This window comes from Engystomops pustulosus, chromosome 5 (assembly GCF_040894005.1).
Source record: "Engystomops pustulosus chromosome 5, aEngPut4.maternal, whole genome shotgun sequence".
Classification (NCBI taxonomy): Eukaryota; Metazoa; Chordata; class Amphibia; order Anura; family Leptodactylidae; genus Engystomops; species Engystomops pustulosus.
The window spans coordinates 12,530,334-12,552,281 of NC_092415.1; the positions used below are offsets into that span (position 1 = coordinate 12,530,334).

A 21,948-nucleotide genomic window follows, 5' to 3' on the forward strand; every position below is an offset into this window, starting at 1 on the left:
TTTCACGGCAACTTTTGCTGTCGTTTTACCAGTACGCCTTGGTCTGCACCTTGTTCCTTATGTATCTTTATATTCCAGATGTTCTGTGTGACTTTTCACTTATGTATCACTTTTTTTTGCTTATTTTTCTGACTTTTTATTATCGGTTACTTCTAAGGCTGAGGTCACGTAGCATTTTGATTGCATTTTGAAACCTATTACAACACCTGAGGAGAGGTGATTTGCCTACATTACTTTTAACATTTGTGTTTACAAAACACAATATAAACACGACGTTAATACATGTGTAAACATCGCATTTACTATAGGTTTTGTAAATGCAAATGTTAACAGTAATGTAATTAGGCAAATCCCCTCTCCTCAGCTGTTGTAATTGGGTTCAAAACGCAACCAAACCACAGCCTCATAAGTCGTCATCTCCCTGGGGTGTGACTACAGTGCTTAAAAAATGCAGGACACAGCCTCCAATCCAAAATTTACAGTAGTGTCCACTCCTGTATATAACCCCCTCACGTGGCTTGTGTCCATGTGGATTTGAGACATTTGTAACAAAAAGTCTCAAAAAGAAGCCAAAATTTGCGGCTGCCAGGATAGGAAAAACTGAACATGTATCACAAGTCAAAAGACAGGATCCTACATAAGGTGCAAAAAAGAGCCGCCAAATGTCTAAAAAATTCACCAAAGAATAAAATACTATGATACACACTGATATCAATGCATAATGTTGTCATTTTCTATTTCTCCTGCGGGGGCACTGCAGAGGAATTGAACACTTATTGCTGAGTACTCCAATAGATCACAGTTGATCGCTGAGGTCCCCCGTGACATATATATATATATATACACTCACCGGCCACTCTATTAGGTACACCTGTGCAACTGCTCGTTAACACTTAATTTCTAATCAGCCAATCAAATGGCGGCAACTCAGTGCATTTAGGCATGTAGACATGGTCCAGACAATCTCCTGCAGTTCTCCCGAGCATCAGTATGGGGAAGAAAGGTGATTTGATGCCTTTGAACGTGGCATGGTTGTTGGTGCCAGAAGGGCTGGTCTGAGTATTTCAGAAACTGCTGATCTACTGGGATTTTCACGCACAACCATCTCTAGGGTTTACAGAGAATGGTCCGAAAAAGAAAAAACATCCAGTGAGCGGCAGTTCTGTGGGCGGAAATGCCTTGTTGATGCCAGAGGTCAGAGGAGAATGGGCAGACTGGTCCGAGCTGATAGAAAGGCAACAGTGACTCAAATGGCCACCCGTTACAACCAAGGTAGGCAGAAGAGCATCTCTGAACGCACAGTACGTCCAACTTTGAGGCAGATGGGCTACAGCAGCAGAAGACCACACCGGGTGCCACTCCTTTCAGCTAAGAACAGGAAACTGAGGCTACAATTTGCACAAGCTCATCGAAATTGGACAGGCGAAGATTGGAAAAACGTTGCCTGGTCTGATGAGTCTCGATTTCTGCTGCGACATTCGGATGGTAGGGTCAGAATTTGGCGTCAACAACATGGAAGCATGGATCCATCCTGCCTTGTATCAGCGGGTCAGGCTGGTGGTGGTGTCATGGTGTGGGGAATATTTTCTTGGCACTCTTTGGGCCCCTTGGTACAACGCCACAGCCTACCTGAGTATTGTTGCTGACCATGTCCATCCCTTTATGACCACAATGTACCCTGTAACATCTGATGGCTACTTTCAGCAGGATAATGCGCCATGTCATAAAGCTGGAATCATCTCAGACTGGTTTCTTGAACATGACAATGAGGTCACTGGACACAAATGGCCTCCACAGTCACCAGATCTCAATCCAATAGAGCATCTTTGGGATGTGGTGGAACGGGAGATTCGCATCATGGACGTGCAGCCGACAAATCTGCGGCAACTGTGTGATGCCATCATGTCAATATGGACCAAAATCTCTGGGGAGCTTCCAGCACCTTGTTGTATCTATGCCACGAAGAATTGAGGCAGTTCTGAAGGCAAAAGGGGGTCCAACCCGTTACTAGCATGGTGTACCTAATAAAGTGGCCGGTGAGTGTATATACAGTGAAATGCGCTGACTCCTTTGAGTAAATTCCGCCCCCGCCAAGACAAATCCTTATGTGTTCAGGTTTATCGTTTTCTTCTATACATTGATAATTCTCTTATCCGCTGTGTAGATGCTGGAACAGCTGGAGATCCCATGGCTGAAGGTGGATACAGTAATGAGTTCCTGGTAGAAGATTTAATCCCTACAATAAAAGTGGCCATCCATGCCTCCAGGTATTCCCGAATTATCCTGTATAAATAGAAGGATTGTATATCTCCACGAGAACCTGCAGTATCCGGCGCTTATACACTATACTATGTGTGATAGGGACATAGTGTAATCTGCACTTACTCCTGAGCACTGAAGGAGTCATTATCATGTTATGTAAGAAGTGGACAAGACACCAAAAACATAATGTACAGGAATATAACTACCATAATACTGCCCCCTATGTACAAGAATATAACTACTATAATACTGCCCCCTATGTACAAGAATATAACTACTATAATACTGCCCCCTATGTACAAGAATATAACTACTATAATACTGCCCCCTATGTACAAGAATATAACTACTATCATACTGCCCCCTATGTACAAGAATATAACTACTATCATACTGCCCCCTATGTACAAGAATATAACTACTATAATACTGCCCCCTATGTACAAGAATATAACTACTATAATACTGCCCCCTATGTACAAGAATATAACTACTATAATACTGCCCCCTATGTACAAGAATATAACTACTATCATACTGCCCCCTATGTACAAGAATATAACTACTATCATACTGCCCCCTATGTACAAGAATATAACAACTATCATACTGCCCCCTATGTACAAGAATATAACTACTATAATACTGCCCCCTATGTACAAGAATATAACTACTATAATACTGCCCCCTATGTACATGGAATATAACTACTATATTACTGCCTCCTATGTACAGGAATATAACTACTATAATACTGCCCCCTATGTACAAGAATATAACTACTATAATACTGCCTCCTATGTACAGGAATATAACTACTATAATACTGCCCCCTATGTACAAGAATATAACTACTATAATACTGCCCCCTATGTACAGGAATATAACTTCTATAATACTGCCCCTATGTACAAGAATATAACTACTATAACACTGCCCCCTATGTACAAGAATATAACTACTATAATACTGCCCCCTATGTACAAGAATATAACTACTATAATACTGCCCTCTATGTACAAGAATATAACTACTATAATACTGCCCCCTATGTACAAGAATATAACTACTATAATACTGCCCCTTATGTACAAGAATATAACTACTATACTACTGCCCCCTATGTACAGGGATATAACTACTATAATACTGCCCCCTATGTACAAGAATATAACTACTATAATACTGCCCCCATGTACAAGAATATAACTACTATAATACTGCCCCCTATGTACAGGAATATAACTACTATAATACTGCCCTCTATGTACAAGAATATAACTACTATAATACTGCCCCCTATGTACAAGAATATAACTACTATAATACTGCTATAACCACTTTCTATGTCTAATAATCTAACTCCTATAATACTGTCTCATATGTACTTAAACATAACCACATATTAGGATTTGTATAGTTTGCTCACTAATATCCTGGTTATACTGTGTAACATATCAGTCCTGTTTGTTGGTTGGGGTGAGGTGGCAGTGGTCATGTGGTATGGGTAATGTTAAAGGACATCTGTCACCAGGGTGAAGAATTGTAAACCAGGTACTCTGACATACTGGTGTGCGCCCCCCTATGGAATGAACTGATCCTCTTTTAACTTCTCCTGCCCTGGGTTTTGCAAAAAAAGGATTTTAAAATTATGCAAAATAGCCTAAGGGGCTCCAGACTCTATAGGTGTTGATGGGTTCTTGAGCTCCTCAGGCTAATTTGCATACATCTAAAGCCATTTTTTTCTCAAAAACAAGGGAATATGAAGCTAAAAGAAGAGCAGATCCTCCAAGAGGGGGCACAAAGCTACTTGTCTGTGTGTTTGGTTTACAATCCATGACCTGGCGGTTGATGTCCTTTAAGCTTTAATAAAAACTATATGATATTATTGAATGATTTTTGTCCCACATGCAGAATACTACAATTCCTATTACGTAAAAAAAAATTTAAGGAGACGCTGAGGCCTTACGATGTGAAGGATGTGATAGAGCAGTACTCTGCAGGACACCTGGACATGCTCTCCAGGATCAAATACCTCCAGTCCAGGTACAGTCACACGTCCTGCGGCCGCTTCTCTTCCCTACATTATAATGTTATTATTGTTTCTTATTTTTATAAATGTCCTTTATGTTTTTGAAAAATTTTGTTTCAAATTTGCTTAAACCTTGGTCACAGACACTTTCTCCTTCCCTATCAGAATAGACATGGTCTTTGCACCAGGTCCCCTTTCTACACCCAAACACAAGAAGTCCCAAAAAGGAACAGGAGGTCTCGGAGGTTATGGTTATCCATCCCAGCAGTCTCCCAGGTAATAATCCATGTGATGGGGGGAGGTGTAACAATCCATGTGATGAGGAGAGGTGTAATAATCCATGTGATGAGGAGAGGTGTAATAATCCATGTGATGAGGAGAGGGGTAATAATCCATGTGATGAGGAGAGGTGTAATAATCCATGTGATGAGGAGAGGGGTAATAATCCATGTGATGAGGAGGTGTAATAATCCATGTGATGAGGAGAGGTGTAATAATCCATGTGATGAGGAGAGGTTTAATAATCCATGTGATGAGGGGAGGTGTAATAATCCATGTGATGGGGGGAGGTGTAATAATCCATGTGATGAGGAGAGGTGTAATAATCCATGTGATGAGGGGAGGTGTAATAATCCATGTGATGAGGAGAGGTGTAATAATCCATGTGATGAGGGGAGGTGTAATAATCCATGTGATGAGGAGAGGTGTAATAATCCATGTGATGAGGAGAGGAGTAATAATCCATGTGATGAGGAGGGGTGTAATAATCCATGTGATGAGGGGAGGAGTAATAATCCATGTGATGAGGGGGGGGTGTAATAATCCATGTGATGAGGAGAGGTGTAATAATCCATGTGATGAGGAGAGGTGTAATAATCCATGTGATGGGGGGGAGGTGTAATAATCCATGTGATGAGGAGAGGTGTAACAATCCATGTGATGAGGGGGAGGTGTAATAATCCATGTGATGAGGGGAGGTGTAATAATCCATGTGATGAGGAGAGGTGTAATAATCCATGTGATGAGGAGAGGTGTAATAATCCATGTGATGAGGAGAGGTGTAATAATCCATGTGATGAGGGGAGGTGTAATAATCCATGTGATGAGGAGAGGTGTAACAATCCATGTGATGAGGGGAGGTGTAATAATCCATGTGATGAGGGGAGGTGTTATAATCCATGTGATGAGGGGAGGTGTTATAATCCATGTGATGAGGAGAGGTGTAACAATCCATGTGATGAGGGGAGGTGTTATAATCCATGTGATGAGGGGAGGTGTTATAATCCATGTGATGAGGAGAGGTGTAACAATCCATGTGATGAGGGGAGGTGTTATAATCCATGTGATGAGGGGAGGTGTTATAATCCATGTGATGAGGGGAGGAGTAATAATCCATGTGATGAGGAGAAGTGTAATAATCCATGTGATGAGGAGAGGTGTAATAGTCCATGTGATGAGGAGAGGTGTAATAATCCATGTGATGAGGAGAGGTGTAATAATCCATGTGATGAGGAGAGGTGTAATAATCCATGTGATGAGGGGAGGTGTAATAATCCATGTGATGAGGAGAGGTGTAATAATCCATGTGATGAGGAGAGGTGTAATAATCCTTGTGATGAGGAGAGGTGTAATAATCCATGTGATGAGGGGAGGTGTAATAATCCATGTGATGAGGAGAGGTGTAATAATCCATGTGATGAGGAGAGGTGTAATAATCCATGTGATGAGGAGAGGTGTAATAATCCATGTGATGAGGGGAGGTGTAAAAATCCATGTGATGAGGGGAGGTGTAATAATCCATGTGATGAGGGGGAGGTGTAATAATCCATGTGATGAGGAGAGGTGTAATAATCCATGTGATGAGGAGAGGTGTAATGATCCATGTGATGAGGAGAGGTGTAATAATCCATGTGATGAGGAGAAGTGTAATAATCCTTGTGATGAGGAGAGGTGTAATAATCCATGTGATGAGGAGAGGTGTAATAATCCTTGTGATGAGGAGAGGTGTAATAATCCATGTGATGAGGGGAGGTGTAATAATCCATGTGATGAGGAGAGGTGTAATAATCCATGTGATGAGGAGAGGTGTAATAATCCATGTGATGAGGAGAGGTGTAATAATCCATGTGATGAGGGGGAGGTGTAATAATCCATGTGATATGAGGAGGTGTAATAATCCATGTGATGTGTGGAGGTGTAATAATCGATGTGATGAGAGGAGGTGTAATAATCCATGTGATGGGGAGGTGTAATAATCCATGTGATGAGGGGGAGGTGTAATAATCCATGTGATGAGGAGAGGTGTAATAATCCATGTGATGAGGAGAGGTGTAATAATCCATGTGATGGGGAGAGGTGTAATAATCCATGTGATGAGGAGAGGTGTAATAATCCATGTGATGGGGAGAGGTGTAATAATCCATGTGATGAGGAGAGGTGTAATAATCCATGTGATGAGGGGAGGTGTAATAATCCATGTGATGAGGGGAGGTGTAATAATCCATGTGATGAGGGGAGGAGTAATAATCCATGTGATGAGGAGAAGTGTAATAATCCATGTGATGAGGGGGAGGTGTAATAATCCATGTGATGAGGGGAGGAGTAATAATCCATGTGATGAGGGGGAGGTGTAATAATCCATGTGATGAGGGGGAGGTGTAATAATCCATGTGATGAGTGGAGGTGTAATAATCCATGTGATGAGGGGAGGTGTAATAATCCATGTGATGAGGGGAGGAGTAATAATCCATGTGATGAGGAGAAGTGTAATAATCCATGTGATGAGGAGAGGTGTAAAAATCCATGTGATGAGGAGAGGTGTAATAATCCATGTGATGAGGGGAGGTGTAATAATCCATGTGATGAGGAGGAGGTGTAAAAATCCATGTGATGAGGAGAGGTGTAATAATCCATGTGATGAGGGGAGGTGTAATAATCCATGTGATGAGGAGGAGGTGTAATAATCCATGTGATGAGGAGAGGTGTAATAATCCATGTGATGAGGAGAGGTGTAATAATCCATGTGATGAGAGGAGGTGTAATAATCCATGTGATGAGGGGAGGGGTGTAATAATCCATGTGATGGGTGGAGGTGTAATAATCCATGTGATGAGGAGAGGTGTAATAATCCATGTGATGAGGAGAGGTGTAATAATCCATGTGATGAGGAGAGGTGTAATAATCCATGTGATGAGGAGAGGTGTAATAATCCTTGTGATGAGGAGAGGTGTAATAATCCATGTGATGAGGGGAGGTGTAATAATCCATGTGATGAGGAGAGGTGTAATAATCCATGTGATGAGGGGAGGTGTAAAAATCCATGTGATGAGGGGAGGTGTAATAATCCATGTGATGAGGGGGAGGTGTAATAATCCATGTGATGGGGGGGAGGTGTAATAATCCATGTGATGAGGAGAGGTGTAATAATCCATGTGATGAGGGGGAGGTGTAATTATCCATGTGATGAGGAGAGGTGTAATAATCCATGTGATGAGGAGAGGTGTAATAATCCATGTGATGAGGGGGAGGTGTAATAATCCATGTGATGAGGGGAGGTGTAATAATCCATGTGATGAGGAGGAGGTGTAATAATCCATGTGATGAGGAGAGGTGTAATAATCCATGTGATGAGGAGAGGGGTAATAATCCATGTGATGAGGGGAGGTGTAATAATCCATGTGATGAGGAGAGGTGTAATAATCCATGTGATGAGGAGAGGTGTAATAATCCATGTGATGAGGAGAGGTGTAATAGTCCTTGTGATGAGGAGAGGTGTAATAATCCATGTGATGAGGAGAGGTGTAATAATCCATGTGATGAGGAGAGGTGTAATAATCCATGTGATGAGGAGAGGTGTAATAATCCATGTGATGAGGAGAGGTGTAATAATCCATGTGATGAGGAGAGGTGTAATAATCCATGTGATGAGGAGAGGTGTAATAATCCATGTGATGAGGAGAGGTGTAATAATCCATGTGATGAGGAGAGGTGTAATAATCCATGTGATGAGGGGGAGGTGTAATAATCCATGTGATGAGAGGAGGTGTAATAATCCATGTGATGTGTGGAGGTGTAATAATCCATGTGATGAGAGGAGGTGTAATAATCCATGTGATGGGGAGGTGTAATAATCCATGTGATGAGTGGAGGTGTAATAATCCATGTGATGAGGAGAGGTGTAATAATCCATGTGATGGGGAGAGGTGTAATAATCCATGTGATGAGGAGAGGTGTAATAATCCATGTGATGAGGGGAGGTGTAATAATCCATGTGATGAGGGGAGGTGTAATAATCCATGTGATGAGTGGAGGTGTAATAATCGATGTGATGAGAGGAGGTGTAATAATCCATGTGATGGGGAGGTGTAATAATCCATGTGATGAGGGGGAGGTGTAATAATCCATGTGATGAGGAGAGGTGTAATAATCCATGTGATGAGGAGAGGTGTAATAATCCATGTGATGGGGAGAGGTGTAATAATCCATGTGATGAGGGGAGGTGTAATAATCCATGTGATGAGGAGAGGTGTAATAATCCATGTGATGAGGGGGAGGTGTAATAATCCATGTGATGAGGAGAGGTGTAATAGTCCATGTGATGAGGAGAGGTGTAATAATCCATGTGATGAGGTGAGGTGTAATAATCCATGTGATGAGGAGAGGTGTAATAATCCATGTGATGAGGGGAGGTGTAATAATCCATGTGATGAGGGGAGGTGTAATAATCCATGTGATGGGGAGAGGTGTAATAATCCATGTGATGAGGGAGAGGTGTAATAATCCATGTGATGAGGGGAGGTGTAAAAATCCATGTGATGAGGGGAGGTGTAATAATCCATGTGATGAGGGGGAGGTGTAATAATCCATGTGATGAGGGGGAGGTGTAATAATCCATGTGATGAGGGGAGGTGTAACAATCCATGTGATGAGGAGGAGGTATAATAATCCATGTGATGAGGAGAGGTGTAATAATCCATGTGATGAGGAGAGGTGTAATAATCCATGTGATGAGAGGAGGTGTAATAATCCATGTGATGAGGGGAGGGGTGTAATAATCCATGTGATGGGTGGAGGTGTAATAATCCATGTGATGAGGAGAGGTGTAATAATCCATGTGATGAGGAGAGGTGTAATAATCCATGTGATGAGGGGAGGTGTAATAATCCATGTGATGAGGAGAGGTGTAATAATCCATGTGATGAGGAGAGGTGTAATAATCCATGTGATGAGGGGGAGGTGTAATAATCCATGTGATGAGGGGGAGGTGTAATAATCCATGTGATGAGGAGAGGTGTAATAATCCTTGTGATGAGGGGAGGTGTAATAATCCATGTGATGAGGAGAGGTGTAATAATCCATGTGATGAGAGGAGGTGTAATAATCCATGTGATGAGGGGAGGGGTGTAATAATCCATGTGATGGGTGGAGGTGTAATAATCCATGTGATGAGGAGAGGTGTAATAATCCATGTGATGAGGAGAGGTGTAATAATCCATGTGATGAGGAGAGGTGTAATAATCCTTGTGATGAGGGGAGGTGTAATAATCCATGTGATGAGGAGAGGTGTAATAATCCATGTGATGAGGAGAGGTGTAATAATCCATGTGATGAGAGGAGGTGTAATAATCCATGTGATGAGGAGAGGTGTAATAATCCATGTGATGAGAGGAGGTGTAATAATCCATGTGATGAGGGGAGGGGTGTAATAATCCATGTGATGGGTGGAGGTGTAATAATCCATGTGATGAGGAGAGGTGTAATAATCCATGTGATGGGTGGAGGTGTAATAATCCATGTGATGAGGAGAGGTGTAATAATCCATGTGATGAGGGGGAGGTGTAATAATCCATGTGATATGAGGAGGTGTAATAATCCATGTGATGTGTGGAGGTGTAATAATCGATGTGATGAGAGGAGGTGTAATAATCCATGTGATGGGGAGGTGTAATAATCCATGTGATGAGGGGGAGGTGTAATAATCCATGTGATGAGGAGAGGTGTAATAATCCATGTGATGAGGAGAGGTGTAATAATCCATGTGATGGGGAGAGGTGTAATAATCCATGTGATGAGGAGAGGTGTAATAATCCATGTGATGGGGAGAGGTGTAATAATCCATGTGATGAGGAGAGGTGTAATAATCCATGTGATGAGGGGAGGTGTAATAATCCATGTGATGAGGGGAGGTGTAATAATCCATGTGATGAGGGGAGGAGTAATAATCCATGTGATGAGGAGAAGTGTAATAATCCATGTGATGAGGGGGAGGTGTAATAATCCATGTGATGAGGGGGAGGTGTAATAATCCATGTGATGAGTGGAGGTGTAATAATCCATGTGATGAGGGGAGGTGTAATAATCCATGTGATGAGGGGAGGAGTAATAATCCATGTGATGAGGAGAAGTGTAATAATCCATGTGATGAGGAGAGGTGTAATAGTCCATGTGATGAGGAGAGGTGTAATAATCCATGTGATGGGGAGAGGTGTAATAATCCATGTGATGAGGGGAGGTGTAAAAATCCATGTGATGAGGGGAGGTGTAATAATCCATGTGATGAGGGGGAGGTGTAATAATCCATGTGATGAGGAGAGGTGTAATAATCCATGTGATGAGGAGAGGTGTAATAATCCATGTGATGAGGGGAGGTGTAATAATCCATGTGATGAGGAGGAGGTGTAATAATCCATGTGATGAGGAGAGGTGTAATAATCCATGTGATGAGGAGAGGTGTAATAATCCATGTGATGAGAGGAGGTGTAATAATCCATGTGATGAGGGGAGGGGTGTAATAATCCATGTGATGGGTGGAGGTGTAATAATCCATGTGATGAGGAGAGGTGTAATAATCCATGTGATGAGGAGAGGTGTAATAATCCATGTGATGAGGAGAGGTGTAATAATCCATGTGATGAGGAGAGGTGTAATAATCCTTGTGATGAGGAGAGGTGTAATAATCCATGTGATGAGGGGAGGTGTAATAATCCATGTGATGAGGAGAGGTGTAATAATCCATGTGATGAGGGGAGGTGTAAAAATCCATGTGATGAGGGGAGGTGTAATAATCCATGTGATGAGGGGGAGGTGTAATAATCCATGTGATGGGGGGGAGGTGTAATAATCCATGTGATGAGGAGAGGTGTAATAATCCATGTGATGAGGGGGAGGTGTAATTATCCATGTGATGAGGAGAGGTGTAATAATCCATGTGATGAGGAGAGGTGTAATAATCCATGTGATGAGGGGGAGGTGTAATAATCCATGTGATGAGGGGAGGTGTAATAATCCATGTGATGAGGAGGAGGTGTAATAATCCATGTGATGAGGAGAGGTGTAATAATCCATGTGATGAGGAGAGGGGTAATAATCCATGTGATGAGGGGAGGTGTAATAATCCATGTGATGAGGAGAGGTGTAATAATCCATGTGATGAGGAGAGGTGTAATAATCCATGTGATGAGGAGAGGTGTTATAGTCCTTGTGATGAGGAGAGGTGTAATAATCCATGTGATGAGGAGAGGTGTAATAATCCATGTGATGAGGAGAGGTGTAATAATCCATGTGATGAGGAGAGGTGTAATAATCCATGTGATGAGGAGAGGTGTAATAATCCATGTGATGAGGAGAGGTGTAATAATCCATGTGATGAGGAGAGGTGTAATAATCCATGTGATGAGGAGAGGTGTAATAATCCATGTGATGAGGGGGAGGTGTAATAATCCATGTGATGAGAGGAGGTGTAATAATCCATGTGATGTGTGGAGGTGTAATAATCCATGTGATGAGAGGAGGTGTAATAATCCATGTTATGGGGAGGTGTAATAATCCATGTGATGAGTGGAGGTGTAATAATCCATGTGATGAGGAGAGGTGTAATAATCCATGTGATGGGGAGAGGTGTAATAATCCATGTGATGAGGAGAGGTGTAATAATCCATGTGATGAGGGGAGGTGTAATAATCCATGTGATGAGGGGAGGTGTAATAATCCATGTGATGAGTGGAGGTGTAATAATCCATGTGATGAGGGGAGGTGTAATAATCCATGTGATGAGGGGAGGAGTAATAATCCATGTGATGAGGAGAAGTGTAATAATCCATGTGATGAGGAGAGGTGTAATAATCCATGTGATGAGGAGAGGTGTAATAATCCATGTGATGAGGGGAGGGGTGTAATAATCCATGTGATGAGGGGAGGTGTAATAATCCATGTGATGAGGAGAGGTGTAATAATCCATGTGATGAGGGGGAGGTGTAATAATCCATGTGATGAGGAGAGGTGTAATAGTCCATGTGATGAGGAGAGGTGTAATAATCCATGTGATGAGGTGAGGTGTAATAATCCATGTGATGAGGAGAGGTGTAATAATCCATGTGATGAGGGGAGGTGTAATAATCCATGTGATGAGGGGAGGTGTAATAATCCATGTGATGGGGAGAGGTGTAATAATCCATGTGATGAGGGAGAGGTGTAATAATCCATGTGATGAGGGGAGGTGTAAAAATCCATGTGATGAGGGGAGGTGTAATAATCCATGTGATGAGGGGGAGGTGTAATAATCCATGTGATGAGGGGGAGGTGTAATAATCCATGTGATGAGGGGAGGTGTAATAATCCATGTGATGAGGAGGAGGTGTAATAATCCATGTGATGAGGAGAGGTGTAATAATCCATGTGATGAGGAGAGGTGTAATAATCCATGTGATGAGAGGAGGTGTAATAATCCATGTGATGAGGGGAGGGGTGTAATAATCCATGTGATGGGTGGAGGTGTAATAATCCATGTGATGAGGAGAGGTGTAATAATCCATGTGATGAGGAGAGGTGTAATAATCCATGTGATGAGGAGAGGTTTAATAATCCTTGTGATGAGGGGAGGTGTAATAATCCATGTGATGAGGAGAGGTGTAATAATCCATGTGATGAGAGGAGGTGTAATAATCCATGTGATGAGGGGAGGGGTGTAATAATCCATGTGATGGGTGGAGGTGTAATAATCCATGTGATGAGGAGAGGTGTAATAATCCATGTGATGAGGAGAGGTGTAATAATCCATGTGATGAGGAGAGGTGTAATAATCCTTGTGATGAGGAGAGGTGTAATAATCCTTGTGATGTGTGGAGGTGTAATAATCCATGTGATGAGGGGAGGTGTAATAATCCATGTGATGAGGAGAGGTGTAATAATCCATGTGATGAGGAGAGGTGTAATAATCCATGTGATGAGGAGAGGTGTAATAATCCATGTGATGAGGAGAGGTGTAATAATCCATGTGATGAGGGGAGGTGTAATAATCCATGTGATGAGGAGAGGTGTAATAATCCATGTGATGAGGAGAGGTGTAATAATCCATGTGATGAGGAGAGGTGTAATAATCCTTGTGATGAGGAGAGGTGTAATAATCCTTGTGATGTGTGGAGGTGTAATAATCCATGTGATGAGGGGAGGTGTAATAATCCATGTGATGAGGAGAGGTGTAATAATCCATGTGATGAGGAGAGGTGTAATAATCCATGTGATGAGAGGAGGTGTAATAATCCATGTGATGAGGAGAGGTGTAATAATCCATGTGATGAGAGGAGGTGTAATAATCCATGTGATGAGGGGAGGGGTGTAATAATCCATGTGATGGGTGGAGGTGTAATAATCCATGTGATGAGGAGAGGTGTAATAATCCATGTGATGAGGAGAGGTGTAATAATCCATGTGATGGGTGGAGGTGTAATAATCCATGTGATGAGGAGAGGTGTAATAATCCATGTGATGAGGAGAGGTGTAATAATCCATGTGATGAGGAGAGGTGTAATAATCCTTGTGATGAGGAGAGGTGTAATAATCCATGTGATGAGGAGAGGTGTAATAATCCATGTGATGAGGAGAGGTGTAATAATCCATGTGATGAGGAGAGGTGTAATAATCCTTGTGATGAGGAGAGGTGTAATAATCCATGTGATGGGTGGAGGTGTGTTTATTTCTTCTTATGGTGACCACCAGTGCAGGACCTTCCTACCAGAGCTGTGAAGGTCCCAGGATCACGGGAACCGATGACAGATCCTTCTCTTTAGGAGGAGACCTAGTACTGAGAGGAACCAATCAAATCTGCGCAATCCTGACCCCAACCTTTCTGCATATTATACACCACTCCTCTTATGTTATGTCTTTCTCCCTAGGCACGAGCCCTATGGGTCCAAAGCTTCAGATTTCGAAGACCAAAGTATGATGGGCAAATTTGTGAAAGTAGAGCGGCAGGTATTGTATCATGGAGCCTTCACGTCACCTTGTAATGTAAGCATTTTGCTTGGAGGGGAGTTCCATCCACAGGATGTCATATGTACCGGATAGATACGGGTCCCTGAGGTGAGACTGTCATCTCCCAAAACACAGGTCCACTGTCCCTCAGCTGATTGGTGGCCGCTCTATGTTAAACTCTATGATAGAGCCAAAAATTTTGACTTTAATCACAAGCAGCATCATATTTTACCTGAGATGAGTCAAGTTCAGAGGCTGCAGGAGGAGTTAGACTTCAGATGCTACTATCTTCGGCTCTGTAGTACATAGAAACATGCTTCTGGTGTCATACTAAAGATAAGAATATAATTTTCGCATGAGGCTTGCATGCTGTGAGCTTCAGCAGCGGAGATACAGACAGTTAAAGACATGTTTGTTGCACTAGCGTATGATATAAGTCCCGCACACGACACATGCTAGATCTATTTGGAGGCTCTGACCTCTGGGATGCGCCACCTGGCAGTTCTACACCAGATCTGGACTTGTATTGTGCCACGAAGGTAGTGCGCAGATGCACAGCTGGGACGCCCCACACCGGAGCTCTACACTGCTGGGCAAACATGCCCCTTAACACCCACTGGAATTAAGTTTGTGTAAGGGGGGAAATATGGCTTGTCAGGATCGGCTCCAGGTTTCAGAAGGCCCCCGGGCAACAGAGCCTCAGTAGGCCCCTTTGCAGTGAACTCACTTAACTCACTCATTAAAAATTCTGAAACTAAAAGCCCCCTGTTGCCTAAAATATGCCCTAGTTCATCATCCCAAACAGCCCCTCATGGGTAGTTTATATAAAGCTGCTCTTCCCCTTTAATTCCTTATATACAACCTTATGCGGGCCCCCCCTAGCATCCCTAGGTCCCGGCATGCCAAGTGCTGGCGCCATCCCTTGGTCTTGTACACCAGAAACTGGCACACTAGAAATGATAAATCCACCCAATAGTCTATTCTCTAGATCATAGAGCCACAATGGGGGTCATTTACTAAGGGCCCGATTCGGGTTTTCCCGACGTGTTACCCGAATATTTCCGATTTGCGCCGATTGTACCTGAATTGCCCCGGGTTTTTGGCGCACGCGATTGGATTGTGGCGCATCGGCGCCGGCATGCGCGCGACGGAAATCGGGGGGCGTGGCCGAACGAAAACCCGACGTATTCGGAAAAACCGCCGCATTTAAAAAAAAAATTGTGTCGCGAAAATTACACTTACCTTCATCCTGGATAGGCCGGTGTATTTCGAGGCATTCCAGCGGACTTCAGCGCAGCAGCGCCACCTGGTGGACGGCGGAGGAACTGCTTTGATGAATCCCGGCCGGACCCGAATCCAGCGCAGAGAACGCGCCGCTGGATCGCGAACGGACCGGGTAAGTAAATCTGCCCCAATGTGTTCTTTAAGATGAGGTTCTTATCTTTAATATGACACCAACAGCATGTTTCTAGGTGCTATAGAATCGAAAATAGGTCTGAAGTGATGCACCCTCTGCAACCTTAAAACCTGACTCACCTCAGTCAAATTTGACTCTTTTCTGCTCATTCTTATTGGATTTTGGAGATTTTTTTTATAGGTAAACAGACAAGATTTCAATATTTACCTTTAAATATTTTGTAAACAATTGTTGCCCCGTTAACAGAATGGGGAATCACTTCTGGAAGTTTTCCCTCCCTAATGTGATGACCAATGCTTGTGTTCTTTGCCCAGGTCCATGATATGGAAAAGAAATTGGATTTTTTGGTGGATATGCACATGCAGCACATGGACCAGCTCCAGGTTCAGGTAACGGAGTATTACCCACTTAGAGAGTCCCAAACGGAAGAGGAAGGAAACGAGAACCGATATTCTGACGTTGGGCGGGTGGTTTACAACTACACGGAGTCCTGCACCCACGGAAATCCCTACGACATGGAACAAGTTTCTTATAATAAGTTGGATCAGTTTGGGCTCTTCGAGAACTACCCGGTGGAGTTTACCGCACCTATGCCTTTTAACGGTGACAACTGTTCCAGGAGGAGCATGACCTCTACCCCCAATTATACCGAAAGGCCAACAGTTTTGCCGATTCAGACTTTGATAGACACCCGGGTCAACTTTCGACACGAGAGAGAGAGTAGGAGCCCGTACGCTGAGAGAGCCTCCCCGATACACAGAAGAAGTTTTACGAGGGACAGCGACACGCCCCTATCCCTTCTCTCGGTCAACCACGACGAACTTCAGAGGTCGCCAAGCGGTTTTAGTATTTCCCAAGAAAAAGAAGACTTTAATTTTGGCCCCAACGGCTCAACGTGGATGAGAGATAAACGTTTCTTAGCGGAAGGGGAAACGGATACCGATACGGACCCATTCACACCTAGCGGCCCCATGACCTTGTCGTCAACGGGGGATGGTATCTCAGATTCAGCATGGACACCTTCCAAACCTGTTTAAGAGGTCCAAGAGGGTCCTGGGGAAGGGGGGGGGGGGGAGGGCGGGCGGTTACTTTTTTTCGTACAATGTACTAAATCTTTGTATAAGTCACTAAACACTTTCCAAAGTCGAGTAGTTGGGAGGAGGAGCCGACCACCGAGGGCGATCGCTGATGCATGCTTAACTCTGTAGTCATGGCATCATCTCACGTCACTTCTATCACTTTTCAATTTTCTTTCTTGCTCTTTACGAAAAAAAAAAAACCGAAACAGCATTTAGATTCCAGCATGACTTGCATGAATTTTACATGATGTAAGTGTAAAAAAAAAAACGAAAAAATCTATTTTATATTTTGTAACGATATGGCACATACCTAACCCACGGGTGGATCTATGCAGAAGGAAACTCATACGTGAGCGTTCATTTTCCAATGTTTTTTTTTTTTTGTTTAGTTTTCCATTGAGCTGCAGCGTCCGTTGTGACTCGATTTATAGGATTTTTTTTTAAAAATGTATTTACATTTTTTTTCATGGTGGTTGTAATAGGCAAAATTCTTTTAGTTTATTGGCTTCATGCGCCCTCCTGCAACTTTGATTGAAGGCAATGCGGTTTTTTCTTGCGGTTATGGGAGAATGGGATTGTGTGATCGATCGAGTGACAAGAGCTAGTGGAAATTATAGTGGGCGGGAATGGGGTGTGGCCTAATATTTGGGAATATCGCATCATCTATGTCTATATCACTTTTGTGTCCCTCCGATGCATCTAAAACGGAGCATCTCTGCATAAAGTCTAATGTTTGATGTACAGCTCCAGTGCTGGCCAATATGTCTCCATTGTTACCAACTCCAAGGCAGGTTTATTTATACTACCTTAAAGGACATCTACCACCAGGATGAAGGATTGTAAACCAAGCACACTGATATACAGGTGTGTGCCTCCTCTGGCAGAAGCTTTTCTTCTTGTAGATTCGTATGCCTTTGTTTTTAAGAAAAAAAGGTTTTAAAAAGTATGCAGATGAGCCTTCGGGGCTCCAATCTCCATTGACATCTATAGAGTCTGGAGCCCCAGGGCTCATTTGCATAATTTGTGAAACCGTTTATTATTACAACAAGGTCCTGAGAAGCTAAAAGAAAAGCAGCACCTACCAGAGGGGGCACAAACCAGTATGTCAGTGTGCTTGGTTTACAATTCTTCATCCTGGTGGTAGATTTCCTTTAAATTTAGATTAGAGGCACCAGATTTATCATAGGGGTCCAAATCTTTGGGCTCTTGATTATATCATTTATACCTTTGGTTTGACTGACTTTAGAACAAATTTTGGATTGCCAAAATTTGAGATCAATCAAAAACCTTCAAAAAGACTTGAAAGATTGAAAGAAGCTTTGAAAAATGCAAAATTTGGTGTATAAAAATAAAAAAGTATAAAGCTTCATTCCAGCTCTTGTGCTCTGGTCCGCCATAGATTGTGGCACTGTGAGAATGTAAGTAATCACATGACATAGACATGTGACTGTAGACATGTGACAGCTAAGCCAATCACTTGCTTCGGAGTTGATCCGGAGATCATTCATACTATGCGTTAAGTCAGTACATCGCAGTATGATGGTCACTGAAGCCACAGGGGCCAGAGAATTGGTGCACCCTGCAACTTTATTTAGAAATCTTGGACAAAGCCTTTAAGCCACTTCCTTGTAATGTGTTATTCCCAACCTTTACCTGGAATTTTGTAAGAAGAAGGTTAAAGGGGTTGGCCACTTTTCAATAAATCTGTTCCATTAGACATGTCCCTGAGTCTTTGCCTCCTTTGATAGCTTCAGCCTTTCCCTCTTCTCCTTATGTTGCCCTCTGAATATATACAAAGCTTCCTCTCTCTCTCACTGCTCCAGCCCGTCCTCACGGCATCTCCCATTGTACCTTTCTTGTTGCAGTCTGTCCTCACTGACAGACACAGGAAGAGAGAGGAAGGGCGATGAGTCATCACTCTCCTGCTGCAGCTCCTCCTATTCAGCAGAGCTCAGACATGTAAACAAAGAATCATAGAGAGTCTGCACACAACACAAAAGTAATTAGCAGGGCTGCTGAATCTCTTGATGAATATTCAAAGATTATTCACAATGCAGTAAAGGCACATTTTATGTAAAAGAGTGGCCAACCCCTTTACTATAGTAATATGTGAATTCAAAGTACACAGGCATCAGAGCTGTATATATAAAACATTCTGCCGCTTCTTTATTTAGATGCATTGGATTATAAAAAGGTTATAAGCCGCGAGGATGTTGTAAGCATAAAAAAGTACAGAATTAAGTTAAAGATTCACCGGTCTCTCCTAAAGATTGTATGTGCTGTATCCGTAACTGGAAATCTACATGAAAGCCATATCTTCTTTCCAGCCTGTCTTCTTAGGAATGATCCACTCTTTGGGAATTTAGGGGGCGGAGCTTTCCTGCAGGTCAATTCAAAAGTGTCAGCTAGGGGGCGCTATATCTGAAGCCAATATCAGAAAGAGAGCTTTACTTCATCACCATTCCAATATACCAAAAAAAAAAAGCACTAGACCACACATAGATATTTATTTTATTTAACATGTAACGGAATGAATAAAAACCCATTGAGATTTATTTTAAAATGATATATAAATATGCCAAGTTATGAAGATGTCTAATTTTTATTCTGAGAAAAAAAAAGAAAGAAATATTTTCTCCGAGGTTCACACTAAACTTTAATTTTGTACATTGTTGGAAAAGCCAATCTGATTGTGATGCAGTAAGGGCAGCTACGGGGGGCGCCAGCGCGGAGTAACAACTGACATCTGCCAATCAGGTGCTGAGAATTTATAGTGCTGCCATCTGTTGGCAGAAATGGGAACTGCAAAAAAAATTTAAATATTGTTAAAGTTTTCAGGGTGCAATCGACTGGTGTCAGGTGTTACATTGTTATGTTATGGGGATTTTGTATGATGGATTATTAGATTATAGACAATATTATGATATAAAAATATAAAATTACATACAATGAGGAAAACTGATGCTTTAGTGTCACCTATAGGTGATGACCCTGTAAGTTAATGTTCTGTATGAACAAACCAAAACACTAATCCGTACACAGTCTATAGATGGGTCTTCTCCCCCTGGACAGGTCACTCTATTCCTTAAACATTTGGGCTTGGTTATCACTAGCCCCGCCCCCTTTTGGACAGGGACATGCTGAAATGTTGCTGCAATTTATAGGAATCAATGAACAGAAAATTGTTATAGATGTTTATAGTCTCCAGTGAGCAACACGGTAACACCTCGAGATCGCGGGGAGCTGAATGTAGAATATAATTTATGTGTATAGTGTATATTGTCACTATACTGCAGTATCTAAGCCTTATTTACTTGGCTACTTGAGAAATTTAATGATATGGCTTTGCTAACTCTGTCCCAATCTGTACAGTAAAGCTGAAAAAAGAGCTGCTGGAAACAGGAGGAGCAGTTGTGAACGCCAATAGGCAATATCTAAGCCTTAACAATTTGGATAATCCCTAAAAGTAATGAAATGTCTTTGATCACTCTGTCATAGTCTGTACAGTAAAGCCAGAATAGCGCTTAATTAAAAAAAACAAAGTGCAGTTGTGGAACACTCTAGAAGCCTTTGGTGAAAACTGCAATATCTAAGCCTTTTTAATTTGGCTTCTCCTTAAATATATTGAAATGGCTCTGCTCACTTGTCTCTGTCTGTACGGTAAAGCCAGAAGATCGCTTATTAAAATAATGAAGTGCAGTTGTGGAACACTCTAATGCGGAAACTGCTGTATCCAAGCCTTTTTAATTTGGCTGCTCTTTAAATATGACAAGATTGCTCTGCTCACTCTACCCCAGTCTGTTCAGTAAAGCTGAGATGAGAACTGCCGAAAACAGGCAGTGCAATTGTGACCCAATGGGAAAACTGCAATACCTCAAGATGTTTTCTAATAATTAGTGATTAGTTACAGTTTCACAGGAAAACCACCTCTAGGTGGCACTGGCGAGCAGCTGCTTTCCTCTAGTTTGCCTCGATGTCCCCCATGGAGCCGCACTCCATAGTCTTCCTCACTTATGGTGGACTCCAGGTAAAGGATTAATATCTTTATTAACATCTGTTTTGACAATTTACCATCATACATCATACCCCCCGAATAACTGACACCAGCTCGTAAAGAACCACAGGTCCCAGCATGACCCGTGCGCCAAGACATGGCAGCTCAGGAGTTACAGCCGGCATCTACCAACGTTAAGCTTAGATGGATGTATTTTAGGGTCTGCAAGACCTGGACCACCATAGAGTTCCCTGGTACCATAATGGGTTCGGGTCCTATGTTTCTGATATGGACCCGATCCAGCTGCCTGAATGATCAGAATTATCCTGCAACTTGTCTTGTTGTTCATAGTGATTGTTCCTTATGTGTTATGGGATGTGGGGGTCCAGTTAATAGTCCAATAGTGTTTTCGGTATTGAACCCTATTCCCATCATGCCTCAGTGTGTCCTCTGTTTGCAGCCATGGAAGGCTATGGGTGATCGCCCTAATTATGGGTTACATTATCTAACAGGGGTGGGGTACGTCTATGGTACAATCGGGGGAACATATGACATCTTCAGTGTGCAGAGGTTCCCTCTGATCCATCACTGGGGCAGCCGCACCTATAAATTCATCAATATACTTGTCCTTAAAGGTAAAATCCAAAAAGTTTCAAACTCTTATGTTGCCAAGATTGGTTTTGTGCTGTGCAAAAACAATTGGTTAAAGGGGTTTTCCTAGTGTAGGATCTGACCGCCCCCCTGCAGCTCATACTGATACTGGGACCAGTGCTGTGCCCAATACTGGGAATGAGCTGCAGTACCAGGGATGGCCACTGTCATGTGAAGAGAGGACAATGCAGAAGATTCACTGTCTCTGATCTGTGGAAAAACACCTTTAACTTCAGGATTTTTGGACATGTGAAAAGCAGATTGT

The 21,948-nt window shown here is 42.5% G+C and overlaps 1 protein-coding gene across 2 annotated transcripts in view; it reads left to right on the forward strand.

Annotated features, from left to right (window-relative positions):
* KCNQ3 (potassium voltage-gated channel subfamily Q member 3) overlaps positions 1-17,368 on the forward strand; it is a 152,045-nt gene extending 134,677 nt beyond the window's left edge. For both annotated transcript variants that reach the window (XM_072151170.1, XM_072151171.1), the window contains 5 exons: positions 2,165-2,267; positions 4,177-4,308; positions 4,460-4,570; positions 14,464-14,542; positions 16,274-17,368. In XM_072151170.1, the coding sequence (XP_072007271.1) occupies positions 2,165-2,267; positions 4,177-4,308; positions 4,460-4,570; positions 14,464-14,542; positions 16,274-16,996 (1,148 nt within the window). In that variant the 3' untranslated portion in view covers positions 16,997-17,368. The remainder of the gene's footprint in view (positions 1-2,164; positions 2,268-4,176; positions 4,309-4,459; positions 4,571-14,463; positions 14,543-16,273) is intronic.
* Positions 17,369-21,948: the final 4,580 nt, after the last annotated feature.